Source organism: Chiloscyllium plagiosum, chromosome 21, assembly GCF_004010195.1.
Source record: "Chiloscyllium plagiosum isolate BGI_BamShark_2017 chromosome 21, ASM401019v2, whole genome shotgun sequence".
Classification (NCBI taxonomy): Eukaryota; Metazoa; Chordata; class Chondrichthyes; order Orectolobiformes; family Hemiscylliidae; genus Chiloscyllium; species Chiloscyllium plagiosum.
The window spans coordinates 43908083-43921278 of record NC_057730.1 but is presented as its reverse complement, the minus strand read 5'-3'; the positions used below and the strand labels follow the sequence as shown (position 1 = coordinate 43921278).

General features: G+C 39.8%; 1 protein-coding gene across 1 annotated transcript in view; it reads right to left on the bottom strand.

Annotated features, from left to right (window-relative positions):
- Window positions 1-13196, bottom strand: part of parn (poly(A)-specific ribonuclease (deadenylation nuclease)) — a 129765-nt gene that overhangs the window by 81795 nt on the left and 34774 nt on the right. The window contains exons 11-13 of the mRNA XM_043711927.1: window positions 7770-7850; window positions 1826-1882; window positions 58-135 (exon numbers count right to left, since the gene is read on the bottom strand). Of these exons, the coding sequence (XP_043567862.1) occupies window positions 58-135; window positions 1826-1882; window positions 7770-7850 (216 nt within the window). The remainder of the gene's footprint in view (window positions 1-57; window positions 136-1825; window positions 1883-7769; window positions 7851-13196) is intronic.

Below are 13196 nucleotides of genomic sequence, written 5' to 3'. Positions count from 1 at the left end.
GAGCCCTAGCATAAACCATAATAAAATCAAGCTCAATTTAAGTAGATAAATACTTGCATTGGGTAATGAACAGAAAAACTGATGAATTGTATGCATGACATCAAGCAGCATGTTATGTCCAACAACCAGTTTACCCTAGAGAAAAAAAGTACTTCGTTTTAGAAAAGGACAAGTTATGACCTGCAATATACATATATTACATTGTCTACAATAACAGTCCATTCAACAAGTCACTGTTCTTCCGGGACTCCCCATATATTGTCATAACTTATTTTTTGTGGGGGGGGGGGTCGGGTCAAGTAAACTACTTTTTGGCTTTTCTAAAGATAATATTACCTTGTAGTTTAGAAGGTCAGCTTGGGAAAATGCGCTTAGAAGTTGCTTTGCACTGAACACCTCTCGCCTCAGCATTTGCCATTCAAACTTGAATACAAATGCAGAGTATAAACTGACTGAACACAATTCTTATCAATGTTCTGCAATAGATGAGCTTCTCATACATTAAGTGTTGTGTTCACACTCCAAAATGAATGAATATGAAACTTCATTGGGTTAGGGAAAAGGTCCTCAAACAAATCTAATTTGTTGAATAACAGAACAGTTATCAAAGTCTTCCACTGACACAAATAAATCCCAATAATTGATCTTTTGAACATGTAGTCAAGCTTTTCAAAGCAGAAATCTGAGTTTTTCAAAAAAAAAACACATTCTTCCACCCTTCTTAGAGATTATGCCCTGTGCTGGACTACAGTGGTCACAATTTGGTACTTCATCTATCCTTTGTATGAGGTTTATTAGGGAGTATAGGCACAGCTATCACTGGCTAGTCACAGATAGAAGTTGTTACGTTGCACAACAGCTGACAGCTTAAAATTCCTAACCACACACAACTACTATTGTGGGAGATCTCACTGCCAGCAGTTGAACAGGATTTGAGATAAGGCCATGATGCTAAACTAAGTCCATTTCTGCAACACAGCTAATTTCAGTCCACCTCCTGCACCAAACCTCTGCAGAAACACAGCATGAACTACGAGCACTTCAAACCAGAAAAATGGTCTCTGTGGTAGCTCCTAACAGAAGTTTTTTTTTAATTGAACACAATCTGTACGTCTCATAGGTCTCTTGGCTTCAACAGTTCATGCACCACCTTAGCAATTCAGTAACGGAGGTAAAATCTTTATTATTTTCAAACTAACCTTTTTATTTTACCACCAACTAAAAAAAACATGAATTTGCATGCTGCATTTCTTCCAGAGAGCTTTGTATTTAAAACAAGAGTGCTGCTTTATCATTCATTTATTTGCATAAAAGTCCACGATTAAACTATGCTTCCAACTTGATGGGAAATGCTGCAATGCATATACACTTTAAATAAACTTTCAAATGCCAACAAACCTACAATATTTTCCACGTGCTGTATCGCTACCAACTTTATGAATACCCAGATAGCTCAGTTTATTTGAATGTGTACATAGCAGACCTTTCTTTATTGATTTTTCACAAAACTGAAAGATATTTCTATAGTGCACCAGAATGAAAAACCAAGGCATTATATGGAAAAACATACTCCGGTACTGCTCACCGGACACTTATACTGGACTTGGGAAGGTTAAATTTGTCATCTTTAGTGGAGGAAAGACAATGCCTACAGGGACACTTGATCACAGGACAATAAACGATGAAAAATGCAGAAAGTCAAAAAAGTTTGCATGGTATTTTCATTTTTTAAAAAAAAAGTTATGTACATGGTTAAGGTTTCAAATGGGATTGTGAAAATATCCTGGAAGTTAACTTCAATTCGTAGTCGGAAAGGAGGACTCACCGATTTTGAAATGGCATATATTACTTTGGAAAACCCCACAGCATCATTCATTTCTTCCTGCAAATAAAACAGTTTAACAGTAAAGCGGAGGTCTTGCTTTAAAAATGTCCACATCATTACAATATGGGTATCTACATAGAACAATTAACAATAATTTAAGGTTGAAACTTCTGAATTCCTCTCTCCCAGTTAAGTGAGGTTCTATTGAGCCTTTTGTTTTTAAAACAAGAGACTGCAAATCAGACAGCAAATTAGACCAAGAATAACTGAAATAACAAGAGACAAGGATCTTAGACTTAAATCAGTTACCTCCTTCAAAATTTAATGCACACTGAGTACTTCATTAATAATCCGGATTAATGGATAGTATATGAACAGAATCATATGCAATAAAATCAGATGTTGATTTTCTGTTTTTCCATGCTTTAATTCCAGGTTAGGAGTGGCTCAAATACAGTGTGTGCTTGGAGCACAATACCACTAAGCACTCATTAATTCCCCAAGTTTAAAACAGCGAGTTATGGAAGGCTACTTGGGGAGTCATTCTAGCCAAGTCCAATTTCATGCAATTCAATCAAAGTTGGCAACTAGTGCTCTTGTAGGTGCTTGGTAATGCCCCCACCTCTGAGCCAGAAGGCTTAGGTTCAAGTGCATCTGCTTTAGGAGATGTGAAATAACACATCTGAATAGGTTAATTAGGAAATATCGAAAGTTGGGTACTGGCGATCAGGATGACAAAATTGCGGCCATTTTTCTCCCACCAATCCAGCATGTCAGATACCAATTGCAGAATCCAATTGGTCACCAAAGTGGTAATTTGCTAACTCAGTATAGACCAGTGAAGAACACTGCAAAAAAAATGCAAGTGATCCTGATGCATTCACATGCAGAGAGAATGGCTATGGCCTGACAGGAACAGTACAGTGAACCAGTTTATTTATAGTTGCTAATCTGTATCTCCAGCTTAAATTTTCCCTCTTTTTGCTCCAGTTTCTTGATATCCACAAACAAGAAGACTAAAATCGAAGAAGTTTAAGATTTCAACTGAGCAAGCAAGCCTTTTCAGGAATTTCAGATTTCCACTAGCCATTTCATGAAAAACCAAATCTCCTCACTTGCCTCTTGATCTGATCATATTTTAGCCACCCAATCCAGATTTTGAAAAAAGGATTTTCCCTACATTCATCAACTGTTTATTGTGCCAAACAAAAACTGAGAATCCCACTGCACCCCTCCCCCCACCCCCACCAAAGACAAGACACTGAAGGACAAGCTTCAATTTAGCCAACTTTCTTAGTAGCAACCCACTTAAACTGTTACATTCGGAGTGCTTTCACACTGCACTTCTCAACAAATGGAAATGGAAACTGTGAAACTCAGAGGAAGTTTCATTGATAGTCAATCTTTGGAATCACACTAAGAAAAATAAATTAATGAAGAAATATTCAGAAGAATTCAGCTTTACAAAAAAATATCCAATAGTGGGTTCAGAAGAGATTTACCAGGATGTTGCCAAGTATGGAAGTTTGGAGTTAGAAGGAAAAGCTGGATAGGCTGAGACTTTTTTTTTTAAATTGGAGCATGGGAGATTGAAGGGCAACCTGTTAAAAGTTTATAAAATAATAAGGCATAGATAGAGTTAATGGTAGTTGTCTTTTCCCTACAATAGTTGGGGCGAGGGTGGGTATCAAAACGGGGGGACACATTTTTAAAGTGAAAGGAGGGAGAGATTTAAAAAAGACGTGAGACAAATTTTACTTTCTACAGAGGGTAGTTCGCATATGGAACGAACTTCCTGAGAATGTGATGGATGCGGATACAATGCAACATTGAAAAGACATTTGGATAAATACATAAATAGGAGGTTGGGAGGAATATGGGCCAGGAGCAGGCAGGTGGGACTCGTTTGGTTTGAGATTATGTTCAGCATTGTCTGGTTGGACCGAAGTATCTGTTTCCATGCTGTATGATTCTATGACCAGCTTCTGGTTTCAACAATACTCAATATTAAAACAATTGTTCGTGGAACTTTATTGTTTTATATAATTGTGCAAGCAAATAAAGTGGCCCAAATAAGCCAGCGATCTTAAAAAAAAAAAGATTGGAACATCAGCCAAAACCAATTACCTTGACTTCTTTTCCTGGGAGAAATGGCATTAAAAGTTTGAAGTTTGCCACCAAGAAATACTGGGAATTTAAGCTGGTCAATGTAAAATTAGACAGTTCAAATACAATAGAAAATATCAAAAATACTCAGCACCAACAGACACTCTAAACTGTCTTTTTTTTTGGGAGTACACAGATATTTGTCTAAGTGTATGACACCTTTAAATTTTTCTCCCAAGCTGTGCATATGGTAACTTAGAAGAGACCAATTTACACACAAACTTTTGGTTTGCTGTGTTGCTGCACAGCTCCAAAGGAACACAGCTGATGAGGTAAGGCGGTATCTATGATGATAGAAATAGTTATGGTTTCAGATTTAGGATCTGTCATCAAGTAAATCATGACTGCCTCTTCTTTCGACAAAAGTTGCCTGACTGCTCAACGTTTCATATAGTTGCCTGATTTTCAAATTCACTCTTAGGATGTGGGCATCACAGGCTGAGTCAGCATCTATTGCCTGTCCATAGTTCCTTTGAGAAGGTGGTGGTGAGCTGTCTTCTTGAACTGCTACAATCCATGTGTTGTAGGTAGACCCACAATGCCATTACAGAGGGAATTCCAGTATTTTGACCTAGTGACACTGAAGGGAGGGCGATACTTTCCTGATTGGAAATATGAGTGTTTTGGAGGGGATCTTTTATAAATGTTTTCAGTGCATCTTGAATGTAGTACAATGCTGCCACAGAGTGTTGGTGTTAGACAGAATGGATCATTGTGGATGTGGTCCAATCAAAAAGGACTGTTTTGACCTGGATGGTGTCACACTTGAGCATTACTAGAGTGCACAGGCACTCATGCAACAAGTGGAGAGTATTCCATCACACTCCTTACTTGTGCCTTGCAGATGGACAGGCTTTGAGTAAGTCAGGAGTTAACTGTGTTTATATCACTAGTTCAGTGGAGTTTCTGATCAATGGCAACCTCCAGAATGTTGATATTGGGCTAACTCAGTGACGGTAAAGCCATTGAATGTGAAGAGGCAATGGTTAGTCACTTGTTGGAGACAGTCATTGCACGGCAATTGTATGGCACAAATATTACTTGCCACTTCTCAGCTGAAGCCTGGATAATGTCTACATTTGGACATGACTGCTTCCAAATCTGAAGAGTTGCGAATGGTGTTGAACATTATTCACTATGATCTGCACATTTCCACCATATGATGGAGAGAGGGTCATCGATTAAACAGCTTCAGGTAGTTGCATCTAGAACACTACCTTGAAGAACTCCTGCAGAGAAGTCCTGGAGCAGAGATAACTAACTTCCAACAACCATGTTCCTATGTGCCAGGTCCAACTCCAACCAGTGAAGAGCTTTTCCTCCAGTTCCAACTGGCACCAGTTTTACAAGGGCTTCTCGACGCCATACCCCGTCAAATGCAACTTTGTCAAGGGGAGTCATTATTGCCTCATCTTTTGAATTCAGCTATTTTGCACAGAGACTGTAATGAGACCAGGAGCTGAGTGGCCCTGGCAGAACCCAAACTGGGCAGTGAGCAGGTTATTGTTGAACAGGTGCTGCTTGATAAATCTCTTAATTAGACCTCCCACCACCACTGACCAAGAGTAATAAAATAGAAAGTAAATTAATTAGTCAGGTTGGATTTATGCCACTTTTTGGGAACAGGACACACCTGATAGTACAAGACTGGAGTGTTGTTGAAAGGGGAGAGACAAATTGTCAAAGCTTTTCATCTTGCACTCATTGGGGCAGAATGGCAATACCAAATTTCAGAAGAAACAACAAATTACATAGTGAATGACAAGGATGTGCTGATTGATTGGCAAATGAATTCTTATTATTGAAACACAAGATCGTAAGAAAGGATCCCACAAGATGGAATTAGTTAAGGTGGATAAAAGGAGGTTATTTCCTCTTCTGGGGTGGCGAGAACTAGGACACAGAATTCAAGAATTAGAGGTCTCTCTTTGGAAACAGATGAGCAGAATTTTTCCCTAAGATCATTGATCTGTGGAATTCTCTTCCCAAGACAACAATAGGTATTGGACACCATGTTTCCAGTTCAGAATTGTGTACATTTTTGACAAAGAGACTGGAGGGTTGGGTTGGGGCAGTCCAGATCAAGTCTGCTTTACAATTCAATGGCTGAAAGGCTGAATAGTCTAATTCCTCTCCTAAGTCCTATACTCCTATTAAGTAGCATTCTGATCCCTTTTACCAGAAAGTAAACTATCAAATGAATTCCTTGTGTGCCATAAATCTATCTTTCCTCTTGCCAAGACAATTTTCGTTTTTGAAATATACATAAAGAATACTATGCTAAAACCTGTCTACCATTTCTGTAACTAACAGAACACTTTCCCACATGACAAAACAAACTTAAAGCAAAATTATTGAGTGAGTATAGATGTCAGGCATCTATGTTAGGTCAGGTGAATTGGCCATGCTAAATTGCCCGTAAGGGGTAAAGGTAGGGGTATGGGCGGGGCGGTGTGGACTTGTTGGGCCGAAGGGCCTGTTTCCACACTGTAAGTAATCTAATCTAATCTAAATCAAGACTAATCTAATTTTGCAACTCATTTCACTGGAATAAAACTATAGATTTATCTGATATTTGACTATAACTTTGGAATGACTTCTTGCTCTGTTACTAAAAGCTATGTGAAAACAGCTGCCAAGTTTCTGAAAAGGGCCTGTTAATATAAAATCATAATTTCAACTTACTTGTTTTTAAACCACAAAGTATGTCCGTTTTGTAGCCAAAATATTATGCAAAATGGATAGAACTTAGCTTCAAATCAGATACAGTTAATGCTGCTAACTGCAGAGGTGGGATTAGAAGTGCAATAACTAAACCACTCAACAGGGCTCTTGTGCTCTAAAGCATTTTTGGAAGCAGAACTAGATTTGTCCTTTCATTGTTTTTAATCAAAAGGTGCTTAAATTGGATATTCCCCCAAAGCATCACAAAGAATGGATAAATTCAAAGTTTGTGAGAAGATTTGTAGCTCGGGTGCTCGTTGCTGTGGTTCTGTTCGAGCTGGAAGGTTTTTTTGCCAACATTTCGTCCCCTGTCTAGGTGACATCCTCAGTGCTTGGGAGCCTCCTGTGAAGCGCTTCTGTGGTTTTTCCTCCGGCACTTATAGTGGCCTGTCCCTGCCGCTTCCGGTTGTCAGTTTCAACTGTCCGCTGTAGTGGCCGGTATATTGGGTCCAGGTCCATGTGTTTGTTGATGGAGTTTGTGGATGAGTGCCATGCTTCTAGGAATTCCCTGGCTGTTCTTTGTTTCGCTTGCCCTATAATGGTAGTGTTGTCCCAGTCAAATTCATGTTTGGCTACTAGGGATAGCTGGTCGTGTCGTTTCGTGGCTAGTTGATGTTCGTGGATGCGGATCGTTAGCTGTCTTCCTGTTTGTCCTATATAGTGTTTTATGCAGTCCTTGCATGGGATTTTGTACACTACGTTAGTTTTGCTCATGCTGGGTATCGGGTCCTTCGTTTTGGTGAGCTGAAACTGACAACCGGAAGCGGCAGGGACAGGCCACTATAAATGCCGGAGGAAACACCACAGAAGCGCTTCACAGGAGGCTCCCAAGCACTGAGGATGTCACCTAGACAGGGGACGAAACGTTTGCAACAAAAACTTCCAGCTCGGTGAACAGAACCATAGCAATGGATAAATGTTTCCCAATTTTCAAAATGTAAAGCTGTGGTCCCTTATAAAAAAAAACATATCATTTACCTTTACTGACCTAGTCCAATGTGCCAGATTCTGCATGAACATAAGGAAAAGACTAGACTATACTGTGCATCGTTACCTGTTCTTTGGCTCGTTTTTGCTCTTCTCTCCTTCTGCGTTCATCATCATCCAACTTACTGATTACAATATACCTCTCTTTCTGAAATACAAGTGTATAAACAGACCAATATTGTTATATTAATATGATCCACATAATGTCAATCTTTAAATACCACCTACTAACTTAAAAGTCAGAATTTTAGTTAGAGGAAAAAGAAAACCAAAATCAGTAAGAGGGCGAGCTGGGACACTTCAAAATGACGAAAGTCGCCTGATCTTAGAAGTTGCCAAACTCAACTGAAATGTTCAAGGAAATGTCTAACTAACATGCTGAAACTGTCCATGAGATTCTGGAAATTGAAAAGTAATAATTCAAACATTAAAATTCATCTTATTGAATACACGGTTCACAACAAGATCTTCAAAATGTATCCAGAATGAGACTTCCCTACTCCAGGTATTGCTAAATTAAGGATTAGATCTCAGTCATTATATAATGGGGAGGATTGAGTACCCTACCCCAAAAATCAAAGGATATCGGGGATTTTTGACAAGGGACAATCAAAACTCTTAAAAATGGACTGTTACCACTGTGGACCCACAGTCCATACTCACCAAAACCCTTTCGTGATGAATCATGATTAAAAACCTCAGCACTCCTTCACTAGTGATTGTTAATTTCTCTAAATTCCTCTTCCTTTAACCTCCTGATTTATAGGTATTACTGAGATGTTTGTTGCATCCTCTTTACTGAAGACAGGAGGAAAATACTTATTTATCATATCGGTCATTTCTTTATTATTTGCTATTAACTCTGCACTGTTGATGTCAAGAGCAGTGATCTCCAACTTTTTAAGAATAAGATAATTTTCAAATACAAGTGCAGTGAACTATCTACACCTCAGAAAACCTAGAATCACCAGCTTATTTTTAGTGCCACCTAAATCTAAAACCAAGTATATATATTCATTTTGTCCACTGCTCACCAAGTCTCAAGAATGTCACCAGTGACTGCACATTATTTTCTGATGCCTTGAAATCTAGGCTGTACTTTGACACGGTTAGTTGCACACAGCCCCACCATATGGGTATCTGTGCTACTTGGAGTGCACTTCTTGGACTGGATTATCTTCATTTGGGAAAACGCAGTCTCTCAGACACATGGAGTCAAAGCAAACTTTCACTTTAAAAGCATGATTATAAAAATACCAGTACTATCCCCAAAAATGAAAACACGCTGTTCCTTGATTGGCTTGCAGCTCATCATAGTTTAGCACCATAATTATCGCCATATCCATTCCACTGTATTACAAAATTAAACCCCTAATGGAATTCAGCAACGTCTACTTAAAAGTTGTGGATTAAGACAATTTGTTTTGTCACATCTAATTCTGAAAACCACCTTCTGAATTCCTCCAACTTCCTCAGGTATGCACAGAAGTTTGAGGTGGAAGCATTTTTCTGACTTTTTTTCCCTTCTCAGGAAGTGTTGTCATTTATTTTGAATTGGGAGGATCAGCGAACTAGTTGCAAATTAAATGCATTTACAGCACTGATCATATATGTGTCAACTATCCTTTTCTTGCAGTTCACTGTTCAGCTTATTGAGTTTTGACTTCATGTGTGCAAGAAGCTGAATTTAAGTAACCACACACTGTCAGAGAGTTCACTGCACACTTCATTCCTTGATTTGAGAGAAATAGTAAACTTCAATATCAGATCTAAACTTTTTCAGGACCTTTTCTTGACCAAGACACCTCACATCAGAATATGGGATTAATTCAATGTACACAGCGCTTGAGGTGGTTCAGTCAAGATTTAAAATTAATGGTGTTGAAGGGTGCTTGCTCAAATTAAGTTACTCTAATGCTAGCTGGTGGATTATACGCTGGTAATTGAGGGGAAAAAAAAGCAGGCAAATCTGTCACATCTTCCTGAAATGATCCTGACAGCATTTGCGCCAAGCATGGCCAGTGCACCATCAGTTGTGTTGAACTCAGTTTCTTGACTGGAACGTTTTTCTTAAGAACGTAGCTTTTGAATTTATGATAGATATCAAGAACCTACTCATCAAGAACCTAGCTATCTTGGTCTCCAACACATTCAGTGACTTGGCATCCACAGCCCTCTGTGACAATCACTGCCACAGAGTAACTACCCTCTGGCTAAAGAGAGAGGGTCCTCCTCATCTCAATTCTAAAGGGTTGTCCCTTCACCCAGAGGCTGTGGCCAAGATCCTCTCTCTCCCACTAGTGGAAACATCTTCACCACATCCACTCTTTCCAGGCCTCTCAAATATTCTGTAAGTTTCAATCAGATTCCCTCCTCGTCCTTCTAAACCCCACCAAGTACAGACCCAGAGTCCGGAACAGCTCCTCATATGACAAACCCTTTATGCCTACGATCATTCTTGTAAACCTCCTCCAAAACTGCTCTCAATATTCCAAATGCAGTCTGACCAGAGACTTACACAGACTAAGCAGTAAGTCACTGCTCTAGCCCTCTTGAAATGAATGCTAGCATTGCACTTGCCTTCCTATACTCCAAGAGAACCTGCATGTTAACCTTAAGAGAATCCTGAACTAGGGTTCCCAAGCCCCTTTGTGCATTAGATTTCCAAAGACTATTTTCTAAACGGAGAAACTATTTTTCCGACTAAAATGAATAACCTCTCACTTTCCCACATAGTATTCCATCTGCCACTTCTTTGCCCACATTGCTAACATCCAAGTACTCCTTCAATCTCCCCACTTCCTCACACAATGTTCCTCCACTTACTTTTGGGTCATCTCTAAAACATAGAAACTGGGGCAGTTTCACTTAGTCCTTTTCATTCGTGTATCATGAGAATAGTTGTGGCCCCAACACAGACCTCTGCAGACCTCGAATAGATACCAGCTGCCAACTTGATAAAGGTCTCTTCATCCCTGTTCTCTACCTTCTGCCAATCAACCAATCCTGTATTCATGCCAGTACACTGCCCCAACACCATCTTATTTAGTAGTCTCCTGTTCGACACCTTGTCAAAAGGACTTCTGGAAATCCAAATATATCTCTCCTTTGTCTAACTTGCTCATTACCTCCTCAAAAGAATCCTAACAGATTTGTCAGGCTTGACCTCCCCTTAATGAAGCTATGCTGACTCCACCCTATTTTATCATGTACTTGCAAATACTTCACAATCTCATCCTTAATAAACAGACTGTAAAACCTTACCAACAACTGAGGTGAGGCAACTGGCCTATAGTTTCCTTTTTCTGACTCCCTCCCTTCTTAAATAGAGGTGGTATATTAGCCATTTCCTGTCCTCTGCAAACATTCCTGACTCCCAATAATTCCTGAAAAATTACAGCCAATGCGTCCACAACCTCCTCAGCAACCTCCTTCAGAACACTGTGGGGTGTAGTCCATCCGGTCCAGGTGATTTATCCCCCTTCAGCTTCCTTCATCATCTTGTGATGGCCACTACGTTAATGCCTGCTCATGGATTAAGTTCCGGTATGTTGCTAGTGTCTTCCATGGTGAAAATTGATTCAAAGTAGCTATTCAGTTCCGACACCATTTCTTTGTTCCCCACTGCTGTTTTGCCAGTCTTCCAAAGTCCGATCTTGCCTCTCTTACCTTTCAGATATCTAAACAAAATCTTGCAATCTGCTTTTATATTCCTAGCTAGCTTACCCTATTTTATCTTCGTTCTTCCCCCTGCCTTATTTTTAGTTATCCTTCGCTGGTTTCTCAAAAGCTTTTTAATCCTCTGGCTTCCCACTAACATTGTCACATTGTATGCTTTTGATGTTACTTTTATGCTGTCCCCAACTTCCCTAGTCAGCCATGATTGCCTCATCCTCCCTTTAGAAAAGTTTCTTCTTCCTCAGGATGAATTTCTGCTGTGTGCTGAATTGCTGCTTCACCACTTTAGCTCTCAGGCTTCCCTTCCAATCAACTCTGACCAATTCCTTTCTCCTCATGTCTTTGTAGTAATCTTTACTCAATTCTAATACTGTTACATGTAATTCAATCTTCTCCCTCTCAAAAAGCAGGGTAAATTCTACCTTATTACCGTCACTGCCCTCTTGGGGCTCCTTCATCTTCAAGCCTGATCAAAATTGCTTTTCAAGTTTGCCTCATTACACATCACTACATCCAGAATTGCTTGTTCCCGATTGGACCCTACCAAACGTTGCTCCAGAGAAAAAAAATACATTTCCTAGATATTCTACAAATTCCTTTTCTTCAGATCTGCTACCAACCGGATTCCCCCATCCATCTGTATATTGAAGACCCCCATGATTAATGTAATAATGCCTTTTTTACATGGTTTTCCTATTTCTTATCTTCCCCATATCTTGACTACTGCTAAGAGACCTGTACACAACTCCCATCATGGTCTTTTTTTCCCCTTTGCAGTTTCTCAACTTTACCCATATAGATTCTACACCTTCCGACTCTTTAGCTTTTCTTTCATTTCTTACTAAGAAGGTAACGTGTCTTCTCTGTCCGCCTTTTTGACAGGATATCCTTGGCTATCTAGTTCCCAGCCCTAATCACCTTCAAGTCTCATCTCGGTGATGCCCATGACATTATATCCTTCAATTTCAATTTGCACTGAGCTCATTTACCTAGTTTTGCGTACTGTGTGCACACCTTCAGTCCTGCATTGATTGCTCCTCTTATCTGCTGTGTCCGAGGTTATATTCCTGAACCTTTCCATACACTGACCTGTTGCCTGCCCTGGATCCTCAACCCTTATTTTTTCTTTGAAAAGAAGGGCAAAAGGCTAAGATTTTTAGTTATTACACTCAAAATCCACACACACAAAAAAAAATCAGTCGTGTAGATGAGTTAATTGGACTGCAGTAAGAAACGGTCAAAAGTTCTTCAATTCCTGCTGTAGTTACTGAAAGACATCTTTGGACAGAAATTCAACACATGGTGCTTCCACAGTAGCACAAGTGATGCGTTCTGGATTGCCATTATTACTATTTCTTTGTTCTGGAGTTTTAGGAATAAAGAATCAGTGACCACAGTCATTACCTCTTCAATTACTTTGGCATCTGGAAACATGTGTTTTGCCAGATGACGAAAAAAACAAGACAAAGTTTTTATTTCAAACGTTTCGTCCCCTGTCTAGGTGACATCCTCAGTGCTTGGGAGCCTCCTGTGAAGCGCTTCTGTGCTGTTTTCTCCGATATTTATAGTGGCTTGTCCCTGCCGCTTCCGGTTGTCAGTTTCAGCTGTCCGCTGTAGCGGCCGGTATATTGGGTCCAGGTCTATGTGTTTGTTGATGGAGTTTGTGGATGAGTGCCAAGCTTCGAGGATTTCCCTGGCTGTTCTTTGTTTCACTTGCCCTATAATGGTAGTGTTGTCCCAGTCAAATTCATGTTGCTTGTCGTCGGAGTGTGTGGCTACAAAAGATAGCTGGTCGTGTCGTTTCGTGGCGAGTTGA